This window comes from Acartia tonsa, chromosome 9 (genome assembly GCF_053477335.1).
Source record: "Acartia tonsa isolate MP-2025a chromosome 9, ASM5347733v1, whole genome shotgun sequence".
NCBI lineage: Eukaryota > Metazoa > Arthropoda > Copepoda > Calanoida > Acartiidae > Acartia > Acartia tonsa.
In genome coordinates, this window is record NC_137268.1 from 24299750 (window position 1) to 24316007 (window position 16258).

General features: G+C 31.1%; 1 protein-coding gene and 1 long non-coding RNA gene across 2 annotated transcripts; both read right to left on the reverse strand.

Moving 5' to 3' along the window:
• Window positions 1-3581: 3581 nt before the first annotated feature.
• On the reverse strand, window positions 3582-8426 carry LOC145327788 (uncharacterized). Its single transcript, XR_013882240.1, has 5 exons — window positions 8326-8426; window positions 7831-7878; window positions 6247-6278; window positions 5846-5926; window positions 3582-5004 (listed from the first exon to the last, which is right to left on the reverse strand). It is a non-coding gene; the product is annotated as an uncharacterized LOC145327788 (long non-coding RNA).
• A 2993-nt stretch (window positions 8427-11419) lies between these two features.
• Window positions 11420-16216, reverse strand: LOC145327456 (uncharacterized). Its single transcript, XM_080171003.1, has 8 exons — window positions 16155-16216; window positions 15423-15476; window positions 14868-14963; window positions 14092-14131; window positions 13475-13521; window positions 13002-13054; window positions 12243-12302; window positions 11420-11813 (listed from the first exon to the last, which is right to left on the reverse strand). The coding sequence occupies exons 1-8, from the start codon at window positions 16214-16216 to the stop codon at window positions 11758-11760; spliced, it is 468 nt and encodes a 155-aa protein (XP_080027129.1). The 3' UTR covers window positions 11420-11757.
• Window positions 16217-16258: the final 42 nt, after the last annotated feature.

Here is a 16258-nt window from a genome sequence, read left to right on the forward strand (position 1 = left end):
TCCAATGTAACACATCCCTACAAAGTGTGAAAACAACTGGACCATCCGTTTGCGAGATTTTAGCGGAACACAGACACAGAACACTTTAGTATATAGGATAACTTTTGAAATCACTTAGTATCTACATGTTTGCTTAAAACTTTTTAGGGAAATATTAAATTTAAGTTTTTCGAAAATATTTTTTAAATTTATGAGGGCGGTATTTTGTAAATTAATTTATGCATCATTTTCCTGTCCTTCCCTATATTTTAAAGCTTACTTTATCCCTCAAAAGTTGAAGATCGACTGAGAAGAATAAAATTTTGAGAAAACAGAATCTCTCGTGATCATAATTACATAGATACAATTTTTTCTTAAATTTTCCTAAACTTTTTAGGTGACCACTTTGAAAACATTAGAGATAAAGTATATTAGACACGACAAAGCAATTTTTTAGCATTATTTAAGTGGACTGCAATCCTTTTATGTGGCTGTAAATTGCTCAAGCCGAATACAAAAATAGGGCTGCAGGTGGCTGACAACGAACTGATTCTTTCACTCAGCTTTCTTGAATCCGATCGGTTATTTGCAGCTTTTACTTCAGCTTGTTAATGTTTATGCCCCTTGGTAGGTTTGGCTGCAGCTGATTTTGGCTGGATGAGGCTTCGGGTGGCTGATTTGTAGTTTTGGTGGCTGTCGCATACACAGCCGTGTAGCTGACGGTGAAATTGCTATAAGACAGTCGGCTGATGGTGGCTGTAGCTGCCAAACTCTAATTAATTGCTTGAACAAATTGGCTCAAATGCTAAACTTTGATACCACATTGGGTTTTATATCAAATTACAGGTCCTATGGATAATTCTAATTGTCTTCTAATTAAATAATTTTTTCATAAAGCTCTCCTAAAACAATTTGTTCATTTTACCACAACACTTTTGCTTAAATTTACACAAATTTTGATATTTTCATAAGAAAATTAAAGAAAAGGATGACTTACTTGTGTGATACTAATTGTTCGGAAAAGATTTGCTTGCTGATTGTTTTCTTTAACCCTTACAGATCGGGCCCCAATTCCCACCTTAATATCTCGGCTCCTGTTACAGTTAGAGACATAAATTTTTTTTCTGGTGGTTCATGTGCATATTAAGAGAAAATTTTAGGTGGAACTTTTATTTTTTATAACAAAAAAATTACTATTCTTGACCATCGCAGAAAAACGGCAAATAACGGAAACCGTAATTTTCGGCGGTTAAGGCGGTAAAAAGGTGGTAAAACGGCTGTTTTGAAATTTGGCGGCTGGCAGCCTACAAACGGCAAAATTACAGGTAGGGAATAGAAAATCGGGCAAGGAGTGGTCAAATGGTCATGACCTTACTACTCACGGAAGTTTATTATTGCTCAAAGATGTACCACAATTTTTTTTAGGTCTCTAGCTGTAATAGAAGCAACGATATACATGATAAAAGTCCATATTTAAAGCAGGACATAAAATCGGTCAGGAAGCGGTCAAACGGTGAAAGGGTCATAACACCACTATTTTCAGATGTTCATTGATATCCCAGTATTCACCAAAAAAAATTTTAGGTCTCTATCTTATACACAAAAGTCATAATGAAGAAATTAAGATTTATTTAGATTTTTTCTCTAAATTTGGTGCCACCTAATCGACTTTGACCAGACGCCACGACCGACTCAGACCAGATATCCTTATAAGATCAACTCTTGCCATTTTATTTGGCATCTTTTACTTTCTGTATTTCTTTCATTTCAAACTTGTTACCGTTTACTTCTATTTTCAATTATTCAGTTTTCCTTACAGTACAGTGATCATTTTTTCATGATATTATCATAAAAACTAACTTTTTTTACAATAATCAATCCATGTTTGGGTAGTTTTTTTGTCTTGTATTATGTAAATCGCCTAAAGACTGATTCTCTACTCAGAGAACAGTACACTTTTAAAATTTTATTACAAGTATAATTTGGTCCAATAGTGTTTAATCTATTGGAATTTTAATAATAATTGTATATTTTAAAGTGTAGAGAAACAAGACTTTAAAACAATTAAAAGAATTAAGTTCTTTTTTTATTTTTTTGCTTTATAATATAAATAGCTGCTTCGCCCCTAGCCTCTAGAGGCTATTGCCCCAAGAGGTAATTAAAAAAAATTAAGTACTACTGGTGCTACCGCCGGCCAGTAGTTTTATGTGAACCAACTTCCCCATAAGAAAAAAAATTGGGGGGAAAATAGGTACCTACGTAACAAACAAAAAACAAAACAAATATTTGAGGGGGATTTTTATTTTTGGGGGGTTTGGGGTGTCTCACCCCCCAAGAAAATAGCCTAAAACCACCACAGGACCAGTAGGTATATTCCCTGAAGAGTAGAATCCAATCGGTTCAGTGGTTACCGAGATCTTAAGGGACAGACGGACGGACAGACAGACAGAAATCGTTCTACTTTGTATTATAGATAGTTACCATAAATATTAGCTTGTAAAATAGCGTTGTCGATATAAATTGAGTGTTACTAGAAAAGCAAATACTTAGCATTAATCAGAAATAAGAAAACAGTAGGTCGGCAAATAAAGTAGCTACTATTTCTAGACTAAATTCACACAGGGTTTGAAATCATTAAGACGATTCTAACATACTTAATTCAGGGTTAAGGCTACCCGTCCCATGAAAAGACGGACAAAGACTGAATGTGGGAAGTTTTCTAAATAACAATTTCAATTTTAAAGTCGACACGAAATAATTTTATCAAAACTACGTTGTTAAGATTGTTTAAGATTTGTTTAAAAAGAACCCCTTTGAAACCAAAAATCTATTTCTACCAAAATGCCTTATCAAGACAAGAACCCTACCCCACCTTTTTTCTATTTTAAAAAAGTTTTTTTTTGTTTATTATACTATACATTGGTCAGACTAGGTTCGGTTTAAGTTCTCGTATGGCTATTATACTCCCCCACCCCACAAGGATTAGGTGTAAGAAATAAGACTACCCAATTCCAAATTTTAATCTATCTCATATAAAAAAGAATTGGATCTGTGCTCTATAGGCACTTTGAAGGAAGGCGCTTACAAAACTTGTTATTTAGAGTTTCATTTTCATTAAAAAAATCAAAAATAATAAAAACAATCATAATATAAACATATATTTTAAACATCAATTTTAATGAATAAATTATAGTTACAAATTTTACAATAAAATTTTTTGAACATATATTTTATAATAGGGCAGAAATTTTTTTCTCTCCTCCCATCCAAATCTGCTTGATTATTAATTTTTTTAAAATGCGTAGATACTGTATCGATCACTTTGTTCGTCCATCTTTCTCTTAATCTGTTCGAGATATGACAAAAATGTGATGTAATACAGTGAGGTTTTTTCAGTTCACTTACCTAATTACTTTTTTTCTCCATATTGGTTTAACTTTTTCTAATATTTTGATAAAAATATTTTATATTTTTTCTTCCTATGGATGTTGTCATCTAATTTTTGCCTACCCTTTTATAAATATTTTTTTGTCTACAAATAAAAATATGGAAATCACAACTTTTTTTTTTTTAACGATGAATATCATCTACAAGAATCATATTTACAATATACATATACTTATACATAATCTTTTCTAAAAATATGACAAGGACCATTATGTCCATAACTAGCAGATCTGTTATTCCAAGTTAACAAAAAAAGATTTGGTGGTTTGGTGCTTGAAAGTATCACTTTATTTATAATCATTATTCTGGAACGCAAGCGAACTTAAAAAAAAAATTTACATGCTTTTTATATGTTTATGTCTTAGGCTGTGTTAATTCCATGTTAGAAGAGTCCCGGAGGAGTGAAAGCCCAAATATTTAATTCTAATTATTAAAAATTATTAAGATCTTGTCCTGAATCTTTTCAATCTATCAATATTAATAAAAAAAGAATATCATACTATAGAGGAGCTTTGATACTAATAAATAAACTTTTGAAATTTATCTAATTTTCATTTAAGTAATATATATAGTACATTTATCTATATAAAAAATATCTTTGAATTGCATTGAAGAAAAAAATATGTTACCTACAAAAATAATCAGTATTGAAAACAAAATGTAATTTTAATCTGTTGCAAAATGACAAAAATTATCTTTAATACCTCCAAGTGCATCTAGGGGCCTGTAGAGGTGTAACCGCTAGTTCTATATAAAGTTTTAGAGCATCTATGCTCCTGTAATTAAAGGGAGGCAAACTTTGCAAATAACTAAATCCTGATGTATCCAACCAATTCAAGAAAAAACTAAATATCGCACTTTCCCTTTAATTAAGTTTTGACCAATAAAGTACCCTCCCTCCCCTTTCCCACACACAAATAAAAATTTCTCTATTACTATTTCAAAATTTTCAACTTCAAAATATTATTCCTTTCTATTTAGGGAAGGACTAAAGAATTAAATATATTTTGGTTAAATTTAAGGAGTCATAGGTTTATTCATCTTTCATCTATCCCCGCTCCCTGATTTAAAATCAATAATCTAACAACGTTTTAGAGAATGAGGGGTTTATCTTATGAATAACATTAAAAAGGAAACTTCCATTTTGGAGCCAATAAATAATTTGAAATTTTGTTGAAATTAATATTTTGCTGCAGGCGGTTTTTGAAAAACAAGGATGATACCATCTTAATAGTGGCGTTACATTTGTAAAAAAAAATTATAATTAGTGATATAATTATACTTTTTATCAACACAAAATAATAGGCAGTTTCCTTCAAAGTACCTGTCGACTACAGAAACTCTTCCCCCTTATTTTGAATTTATTTTTGATTGTAATAAGTATAAAGCATTAAATAATGGGATGGGGACTCTGGGCTCGCTAGGCACTTTAAGGGAAAGCACCAAAATAATCTCCTAATACCAACAATAAAAATATAAAATTTAACTAATATCTAAAATTATCATATAAACAGATTGAATATAAAAAATTTCTATTTGAAATTAAGAAATTTTATCCATGGTAAGCAGTGGCAATCTCTGAAATAAAATGGTTTCAAAAATTTGAATTTGCCAAACCCTGCGGGGCATCTTACCTAACCTAATTTTAAAAAATCAATAGTGTTAACATTAAATTATAGGGGGGGAAGTTTTGACACATTTGCGTAAACAGTGAGTATAGGCTTTATCTTTGGACTGAAAGGATAGGTTATTAGGGATAAAATCATTCTTTTATGATAAATTTTTGCAAGTTTTAAGATTTTTTGGATAGGCCTCCAGGTTTAGGAGCTATAGGCCTGCAGGTTCAGGAGCTGTTGGCCTCCAGTTGGTCTTTGGACAGGTAAAAAGAAAAAAATTTTTTTGAAGAGATAGAGTTCAACTTAATAAACAAAATATGCATCTTTTTTGTTCAAATATGTTAATAACATTTAAGAATATGCATATTTTGTTCTATAAAATGACCTCTAACTCCTCCAAAAAAAATTTGATTTTGGTTTTTACCTGTTCAGAGACCACATGGAGGCATGCAGTTCCTGAACCTGGAGGCCTATCCAAAAAATCTTAAAACTTGGGAAAATACTCACTGTTTACGCAAATGTGTCAAAACTTCCCCCCCTCTTGTCATCTCAAAATCAAACTAAAAACTTCAGGTATATACTTTAACAAAAATCTTGGAATTAAACTTATTAAAACTGGGTGTGTTATTGAAATTACAAGCATAGCAACTCTACAGCAAACGCAGAGCTTTCACACAAACATGACCGATGGTAATATATATATTTTTATATAGTCGACAAAATATTATCAATACTTGTCTGACATAATATTAGCGCATCGACAAAAGATTGCCAGTATAACTACATACATATGATAAGTTTACCTGTAGCTGCCCACAATCTCTACAAGATTTTCAGGTTGAGATTCAGATGTGGAATGTTTTAAATCCATTAATGCTTCCTCTCTAGATAAATTAAAACATCTATAAAAGAAAACCCTTTTAGCCTGGCAGTAAATAGGAAACTAAAAAATCAAATCAAGCTTAAAATTATTAAGATCTTTCTTATGATAAATTTTAAAATGGATATAGAAAAAGTGGATAGTGTGAGTAGGGAATTTTTGTCGTCAATTTAGGTTGTTACAAAAGACTTCAAAGTTGTTCAATAAGTTCCTTCATAGTCCGGAGAGGGGTATAGTCATAAGTTGGGAGGGGGATGGTATCGTTATATTAGCCAACCTATCATTGCATTATTTACATAACAGTTCCTGTTAAACAAAATATACCTGAATGACATAAAATCCTTCCTATTTCCATTCTGAAAAATTAAGACATAAGGTTTGAAAAATATCGAATAATAAGAAAGATTATCAAAGGATATAAAAAATTATTTTGTCATCTTAAATTAGTCTAGAGGCCTCTAGGAATCTGGAAAATGGAAGGGGGGGGGGGGGATTTAACCCCTTCCCCATTTCAATTTTTGTTTTTGTACTCTCCCCCTAAAAAGTAGTTATTAACCTTCCAAGGACCTGGATTTTTGTTGTAATTAGAGTTCTGAACAAACTCCTCTCATTTTATAACTTTTTTCAGAGTTGTTAAGGATAACAAATTAGATGATGATTATTGTACATAACCAATTATCACAAACAAAATTGTCTCTTCTGGAGTTTTAAGTTATTGGCTGTAAAGATTGGATACTGCAAGATTTAATAAAAGTATCCAAAGTTTTTAATCCTACGAATCGGAATAAGAGAACTTGTTACAAAATTTTGAGAACCAGTATAATATACAGTGTAATTTCCCCTTCCTCCCTGCTTTTTATCACTGAAAATTGTGTAAAGTATTCCTTGACCTAATACTTAATGGATATCAGGATGTAACTTTCCGTTATTACGTCAACCTTTCACATGAAAATATTCTCGATAATCTTTATCTCAAAAAATATTCCCCTCAAGCCCTTAGTGATTAAGTCTTTTTAAGAAAGAGGGCAAACCCCCCCCCCCCCCATTTAAATGATTATATAAAATAGTTTCAATTATAATGATTGATTTTTTCAGCAAGGTCCTGTAAATTATATAATGGTCCCAGGTAATCTTTAGGGGGGGGGGGCTGTTTATCCCCCCCTACAGAAATGCCCTCTATAAAAATACCCATTCTTCAATAGGTTACCAAGGTACAACTTGCATAAATTTTAAAGATTAAATATTCATAATAACTTGTATAAGAGATTCTCTAAAATAATAAAAATTTAGAGAATATTATCTTTCTTAATAATCATGCAATGTTTGTAATATTATGTCAAGTTTTTTGTTTGATATATACAGTACATAAATTCTATTAAGAAATCAGATAAACGAATTTTGAAACTTTTATTTTAGATACCAATCTTTATGGAGCCCTGGACTTGTTAATTTAAAATGAGAAGTTTATTATCCTCTATATATAAAATTCTACCCATTGAAAATAGAATATTTTATGTGGGCGAAGGGTTATAAACCTTAAAAACCAGTTGACCCTTCTCAATGAGTCTAACATTTTTTTCTTAGTTAGCCATTCACGCATTATGTTTATGTAGTTTAGGAGAGTTGCTTTGGACTGGTCAACTAATTTGTCAACTCAAGGCTAGACATAGGTTCTAGACCTTATAACCCCCTCAAAATTTAAAAAACACATTAGATTAACCCCCTTAAAACTTTTAATCCACTAATTTTACCGCCATCGAAATAAAAAGCTTGGACATCCCTGTACAGTTTATCTGTCAGTTTGTTCAGATTTTCTTTATATTGTATTAGATCTTTACAATTACATATATTTTATTTACTTTGCACTACTTCTGAATTTTGTTGTACTTGTTTATTTCAAATTATTACCTCGTGTACTTGAAAACTTTCATCTTTGCGAAAACCTGATTTTTCGTCCTAAAACAAGAAAATGCATTTAAAAATTTTTAAGGTTGGATGGTAGTTCCTTTATAGAATCACTAGCGGCTACGCCCCTAGAGGCCTCTAGGGGCATTTGAGGAGGAGAGAGTCGAATTTAATAATTCAACTTCTTATTTTAGATTTGAAAAGAAAAAGTTAAAAAAATATTTTGGGCCCCCCCCCCCTCATTTTAAATTTTAGTTAAAAAAATAAAAAAAAAATTTTTTAGGGGGGGGATTTTTCATTTTTTGGGGAAAACACACAAACACACATCCTGTTACTTTATTATAAGGATATGAAGTAAATCACCAGTTTTAACATGTAAAAAACGCTAATAATGAATAATCTGATACTTACAGGGATACTCTGAACTATTGGCGCAACCTAAATTTGAATTTTTTAGTTTTTTTATACGAATCAAATATTTTATCAAAGTCAAATTACCTCAAAATTTACTTTTTCTTTTCCATTTTGTGTTTGTGATGATTCTTTACCAATTATGTTGTGTCCATTCTTCTTCATACCAGATTTCTTTAATTCACTGTGGTCCTAAAAAATATTGATATTAGAAAACGATGACAGGTACCAAGAAGTCCGAGAATGTATCCAAATTTTAAAACTACTTATAACTAATTACCAAAATATTGCTTCTAAAACTCTCATTGTTCTGTACATTTGTAAGAAAACCATATGTACTGTACAAAATTAAGTCCTGGGTTGTCTGTCATCGTAAAAAAAGTACCTTTAGTATTTAAGTCAACAAATGAGAGGTCATGTCTATGACACTTTGGGAACAAGTTTGATTTACAGTGCAGTGGTAATAAATTTGACATTTCATAGTTATGATGTTTCCTATTTATATATTACCAAGGAGATTATTTGAAAAATGCTTTTCTTTTAATTTTGAGAAAATTGTTAATTTGTTTATAAAACTTGCCTTACTGTAGCTGCTCTTCGCACTATTAGTGATGGAACCATCAGTAGCCTGTCTTACTGTTACCTATTCAATAAATAAGTTAGAGTGAGAAAAAATGACAGTAAACTGTAAAATGTTATTGATTTTACTTGGTCTGTCGGTTTACATTACCATAAAATGTTTTATGGTTACTTAATTTTAACTTTTTTTTTGTAAATATTTATCTATATAACACTGATATCTGCTCTATAAATTGCTCTGTCTGCCTGTCCACCCATGAAATTTTTGCTTCACTACTTATAGATTTTGTTATCCCTGTTTATTTACTGTGGAAATATTTTTACCTGTGTTGGAATAGAACTCATGGTTTCTGTAGACACCATCATGGGGTTGGTAGGCAGGACGCCAGTTAAAGAATTGTCTGCCAACATTTTTATTCTTGTTAAATTCTTAATTTATTCATGATGACTGCATTTCTAAGATTCTATTAGTAAAGGTTTGAGGAAAGAAAAATCAACTTGCAAACCCTACCCTTTTTATCCTATTTTGGCATGTATAACCCATAAGTTCCTGTGCATGCAACAGATTAAATGGTACCATTCTTTAGAATCATTCTAATTTTGAAACATTTTGTTAAGATTTTTTAAATTTATTAGATAGAATTGATAGAATATTCAAGATAATTTTCCTTAAGATGATTCTTGTGACAATTAGTTAGTTTTTAAAGTTAGACAAGAATATTCCTTTAGATTGTATCATATCTGAACTTTCTTCAGGGGTATTCCTCCCTCTTGAAAGCTTCCCTGAAAAGGCATAATTGACCTAAATGCCCCTGGAGGCCTCTAGGGAGCATAGCTACTTGTCCTTATATAAAGGTAACAGAATGTTATAAGTTATTGTGTACGAATGTTCTCGCTTACTTCTGATCTAATATGGTTATCCTTTACAGTAAAGATTCTTATAGGCCGAGAAAAGGTTTATAACTATTTTTCGGAAGGGTAAAATTATAAATCGCCTCTGTAAAAAGCTTTTATGTCCTTACTTATTTTCTCATTTTGTAATTGATTTGTTGATTATGCCTTCCTGATATATGAGATCCATCTACAGAATTTACAGGGGTTATCAATGGAACTCTAAAGGTTTAGGATTTAATTATTTACAGATTTAAATAAAGCTCGAAGTCACAAACTAATACAGGACATAAATATCTCTTTCAAAAACATAACAAATAATGGGAATAAGGGGCGATTCGTCGTATTTTTAAAATTACTTTTTATATGTTATTTTAGGTTAGGTTAGGTTATATTGGGTTAGGTGATTGGTCCCGCAGGGTTAGAGCCCCCCGCAGGGGCTAGAAATAGGAGAAAAGCTACTGTGAAAAATACGAAGAATCGCCCCTTAAGGTGCGTTGCCACGAAAGGGACTATACCCCAAATAATTTATAAAAGAAAATTTTTCCTTTAGATTTTTTACAGGCACTGTTAAAGTAAGGACAGCTCTATTAAACTAAACAGAAAATTAAAAATATGTACAACTATTCAAAATCATAATCAGAATTAGAATATAAGTGATATTAATATCCTTTCCTGTTAGGTTTAGCAGACAGGGTAGTTCCAGAGCCAGTCTGGCCCTGATGTTCAGGTTTCTGGCATATTCCACTTATGTCAGATTTACGGTTAGTTCCAACTTTAACCTCATGTCTAAAAGGTTAGGAATTATGAGTGAAAAAATATATTGTCCTATAATAAAAAATAGGTATTTTTTGTCTTTATCTTAAGATTTCGATTACCGATTGACTTCTCCATTTATGGAAGCTTCACTAATGTCCCAGATGGTTTTAAGCTATTTTTTCTGCTTTCCCGACTCCCTTTTAAAGCTCCAAGATGCTAGGGGAACAGCGGCCAGTAATGAAAAATAGGCTTTGTTTTAGTTCTAATTTTAAACAAGGATAACAACATCCACAAAAGTGAAGTTTAAAAATAAACAGTAGAACAATCATTCATTAACGAATATTTACACTGTAAGTGGAATAAAAATCCTCTATCAATATATTGTCATCTTGTCAAAATACTTCCGTTTTTTTAAATCTTAATCATGAACACAAATCGTTAGTTGTGGTGATTTGAATATCTGCCATTGACCTATCTCAATATTTTACCTGTCATTTGAAAATTTTAAAACTTCTATGCTTTCATCATCCAATTCCTGTGGTTAAAAAAAAACATTTCTTCCACAACAGTCTTGACATGAAATTTTGTGGCGAGTCTTGAATATTTATTTAATGCGGTTTAGGTGTGCACAACCACATAAACCACTTCACGAGAGTGTGTAACCCCCGTGCCCTTAGCAAAATTTCACACTCGGGGGAGGGGGGTGGGGAGCTGTAAACTTTATACCCTCAATAATGAAAATTCCACATAGAATTTTATAGTATGAGATAAAAAGATGCCTTTAATTAGTCAGATGTAGTTAAGGTACAAAGGTCAAATTTTGATATTTATAATAAGCTATAAAAATTGGAAAGAATTTTAATGAATATAATAGATTTGAAATCTGCATAAAATTTTAAGGATTTTTTTTATAAAATTCGTTTTTTATATAATTCATTATTTAAAGCGCAAATCCAATTTAAGTTAATAAATTTTGACCAATAGGATAGGTGGATTGGAAACTACCTGCGCTCTAATTGGTTGAATGATGTACGTCACTTAAGCTTCTTCAATCAGGGCGCAGATTATTTTCAATCCACCAATCACAGATGTCAAAATTATTTAACTTAATTTGTATTTGCGCTTATAGATAAAGAATTATACAAAAAACGAATTTTATAAAAATTCCTTAAAATTTTATGCAGATTTTAAATCTATTATATTCATTAAAATTCTTTCCAATTTTTATAGCTTAATTTATAAGCTTCGTTACACATGGAATATATCATGATGGATGATAAAGAAATATGTTTATTCCTGATTAGATCCCATATACACAGAACCATATTCATCATTGGTAGTATCTTCTAAAATAATTTTTTTTTAAAGATATAAACATGATATTTTTTACTATATTATTCTAGATATTTATTGCATTGTATTCTAAAAAGTTTGCGGATATAAAAATGTATAATTATAAGTTTAAAAGGCACGGGCTAACAAAACTGGTATTATTATTATGATTGCACATTTTTATATTATAGAAAACTAGATAAAATACGATACAATACTTGATTTTTTAGTTTAGCTGAGAACCGGTTCGTATCCACCGGATATCAATCGGTTTCGAAGCCATACTAGAAATTCTGTTACCAAACCCTTTTTGATTAATATGAAAAATTACAAACGTGTAGAAAATAAATGAAAACGGACAATTAATATTCATATATGTGGTGTAGTTTTGGTGAATTTAAATTGTGGCATACCTTCTTTTGATACCTATTTATATATCCTACCTTCATCCTTAACTTTGATTTTGACCTCTTGGGTCATTTCCAACAGTTTTTCTCTGGATTCTTTAAATATATTTATTTTAAGGTTAGGTTTGGTTGGGTCCAATTAGAGTGGAGTCTTAATCTTTTTTAATTACATAGATTTTAAACTAGGGTTGGCAATCCGTCTAATTTTTGAATTGGATTCGGATTCTTACAAGAATCCGCCAAAAAATGAAACGGATCAATCCGTGGTTTCCGGATTCTTATTTTTTTTAAGGATTCCAGATTCTTGATTCAAGCAATATTTTAAAAGGCTTTTTTAAAAATAAATAAAGGGATTAAAAATTACCGGGTACTGAATCTAAAGCTGAATTTTTTAATATTTTCAAAGTAGCTTTTCTCCTATTTCTAGACCTTTATACAGGGGGGTTGATCTTTGCCTTCAAAGAGGGGGGTTGGAAGAAGAAACTCAAGACGCTAATTTTAGCCTAACAATTATGAATCCGAATCCTCTATCAAAATAAAGGATTCCGGATTTGGATTCTGGATTCCCAAATTTGCCAAAAATTGGACGGATTCCAGATTCGGATTGCCAACCCTATTTTAAACAAAACTAATTTACATCATTTTATAATAAAAATAATAGGATAGTTTAGGTTAAGTTTGGTTAGTTGAGGTCAAAGGTCAAATCATTTTAAAATATGGGATAGAGGGTTTCAGTGCGTTCACTTTGAGTGGAAAGCACCATTTTAAAAAAATTATTTTAAAACTTTTGTATACCTGTGTCCTGTGCGTTTCCAACAATATCTTCAAATTTGCTGTAAGATTGACTACTAAAACAACAAAAATGGTAACTTGTCATATCATTAAAGTAAATTCTAATTTTATTTTAAAATGAATATATGTTTTACAAAAGCTACGCCCAAAGAGGCCTCTAGGGGAACCTTTAATGTTTACTTTTCAATATATGTTAAGATCAAGTGTTTACCAAAAATATCCTTAAGGCGGTGTTTTCTATTATTTTTTTTTATTTTTTGCGATTTCTCTTGGGAGGGTGGTGGTATCCCCCCACCTCAAAAAACTACAAACTTTCCCAGGTCCTACCCTGTTAGCGAGATCCTTCGGTACACACAGACAACCAGTAATCATTTTTTTTCAAGGATTTCAGAAAATATCTTAAAATATGTATTGGAAAACAATGCAGAATGTATGTAAAGAACATGGAGAAATTTAGATTATTAATACAAGCTGACCTGCCTAGTCTAAGTCGCTCCTTGTCCAGTACTCGCGGATTTTCGGACTAAACAAAAACATTTATGTTGTTGGGAATGTCCATATTTCTAAAGATAAAAGGGACAAGGAAGAAATTAATCATTAACGCGCAGAGTATTTGCAATGATTTTTGTATGTACATCATAACTAGGGTATGTTTGTCACTACATCAACAAATGAGAAGTTTCAAAGATATAAAATTTTTATGTTTTGCATTTGTTCTTGTATGTCTTACTTATGTTGTTCTTTTTTTGAAAAGCAATTTGTATGTTCTTCGAATTTTAGGATTTAATCGTTGCTTGAAAATTAAGAACCAAGGAATAAGCCAATATTATTTTTATTTTTTCATTACAAAACTTCTCCTTCCCACGAGTTTGTTTCATTATGAAAATACTAATTAATTCTTGTTTTTATAAGAAAGTATTTAATATTAGAATTTGCTTTGTTTCTTAATATTTTAATTGGTATTATATTTTAGGAATTTATGAAACATATATTCTATTAGTAGTGCAAATAAAAATATTTTGTTTTTTATAAGCAGCAGAGCAGTTTTAAAGAAGGGTAAACTATAAAGTAAAATAAGAGAATTATATTTCACCTGAATTACTCCAATTTTTCTGGCTTGAGTATTCAAACCCCTAAAGTACATTTTTAGAGTTACTAAATTTAGCAAAGTTTCTGTTTACTTCTTGTCTATCTGTCAATGAAGCAAAATGAAAGTTTGATTTCCACCAACTAAAGAACAGTAAGACGTTTCTCATTGGTTAAACAGCGAATAAATCTCTAATCAGAGCACTGAATTAATTTTTACCTGGCGTTGAGGAGTTGAATTATATACATTAATAAAAAAACAGTATATCTTTCTTTTATTGGCTAAACTGTAAAAGAATATGAGTTTAACTGCAACTAAGGAAAGCGAGTAATTTTGTATACCTGTCCCTATTAGTAGAGAAGTAACAGATATAGAGTTTAATTTCAACCAATGAGAAACAGTATTTTTGTATACCTGTCTCTTATTGGCTGTGAAATAACAGAGATAGAAGTTTATAGCAACCAATGAGAAATAGTATTTTTGTATACCTGTCTGTTATTGGCTGAGGAGTAACAAAGTTGAGATTAATTGCAACTAATGAAAAACAATATTTTTGTATACCGGTCTCTTATTGGTTATGGAGTAACATAGTTGAGTTTTATTGCAACCAATGAAAAAACAATAATTTTTAAAACCTTTTCCTTATTGGCTGAGGAGTAACAAAGTTTACTTTTATTGCATCCAATGAAAAACAGTATTTTTGTATGCCTGTCTTTTATTGGCTGAGAAGTAACATAGTTGAGTTTAGATGCAACCAATAAAAAAACAATATTTTAGTATACCTGTCTCTTATTGGCTGAGGAGTAACAGAATTAGAGTTTAATTGCATCCAATCAAAGACATTGTCTTCTTGTAAACCAAACATAGCTAGAGAATGCCTAAAATAAAAATAACAATAACATTGTTACTGTTTAATGTCAATAATTTACCTGATATGTAAAAGCCAAGGATTTCAAACTATTATGTTGAAATATGAAATTACTTATAGGGTACAGCAGCAGCTAAAAAAACTTGTATGGATTTCTTTCCATATCAAACCACCAATGAGCATGAGCAACATATTGTAGGCTGTTAAGGCTAAATATTTTTAAAATGATCTATTAGCAAAACAGTATATAAGCAGCAGGCTGTGACTGCGGAATCGGATTGTCCAAACATAGTCTTAAAAGCTGTGGCTAGCCAATGTGCATGAGCAATATATTTTTTTAATGTCCAAACATAGTCTTAAAAACTACGGATGCAAAAGTTTCCATAATAACAACAAGAAAGCCGGAATTATAGGAATATCATATGATAAATTAATCTTCCTCCCAATTCTTAATTCTAAAATTTGTGACCTGAACAGGTTCCTACAATAATGATAGTCTGGCTTGTCTGTAAACTTTAATGATCTAAATATTTTACATTCATTAACTTTGGTTAATATTTTATATTCTTTTGTAGCTTTAAAGTGGTACAGTTTGAATATACAGACAGACATATGGACGACAGACATATGGATAGACACTCGAGAATAAGGAGAATAATTACTTTTTAAAAATCTTTAATGTTTGGTTCAAACTAACAGTTTCCAATCTTTTCACACAATGAATTTGAAGTGTATTAAAGTATAGGTTTTGGGCAGGAGGTACTTCTTGAAGTACTGGGGGATATTGACGTCCCTCCCCTTACCAGTCACCCTTCCTTCCAGGGATATGGAAGGTTTGCGTAGGACTAACTATCCTACCTGTAAAAATCCCCACAGTTAGCGAAACCACCCACAAAACCTCAAACACTTATGGCTTTAACACAGCCAGAGGTGTGCATGAAACAAGAACTGTTGGAACTGATGCTCAGTTTACTGAGAATATGAAAGATGATGGTGAAATCCGAAAGGAAGCTATCAACTTGATGACAGGACCAATAAGTTATAAGGAAAGTTGTAAGATAGGAACCTGGAATGTTAGAACAATGTATGATTCAACCAAAACAGCTCAAGTAGTTAAAGAAATGACAAGTTACAATATTGGAATACTTGGAATTGCAGAATGTAGATGGACAATTCACAACCAAAGATGGCCACCTAATACTTTATTCTGGTCATGAAAGCCAACACATGTATGGTGTTGCTATAATTGTTCGAAAACGACATGTCAATTCACTAATAGACTGGAAACCTATATCAGACAGAATA

Excerpts from the sequence above, each read along its gene's own strand:
- LOC145327456 (XM_080171003.1), bottom strand. The coding sequence starts at position 16,216 with ATGTCGTTTTCGAACAATTATAGCAACACCATACATGTGTTGGCTTTC. Across the intron at positions 15,477-16,154 it reads GCTTTCATGACCAGAATAAA|ATCATTAAAGTTTACAGACA; the intron begins GTATTAGGTGGC and ends TAAAATATTTAG. Across the intron at positions 13,522-14,091 it reads GAAAAATTGGAGTAATTCAG|TCCGAAAATCCGCGAGTACT; the intron begins GTGAAATATAAT and ends GTTTTTGTTTAG.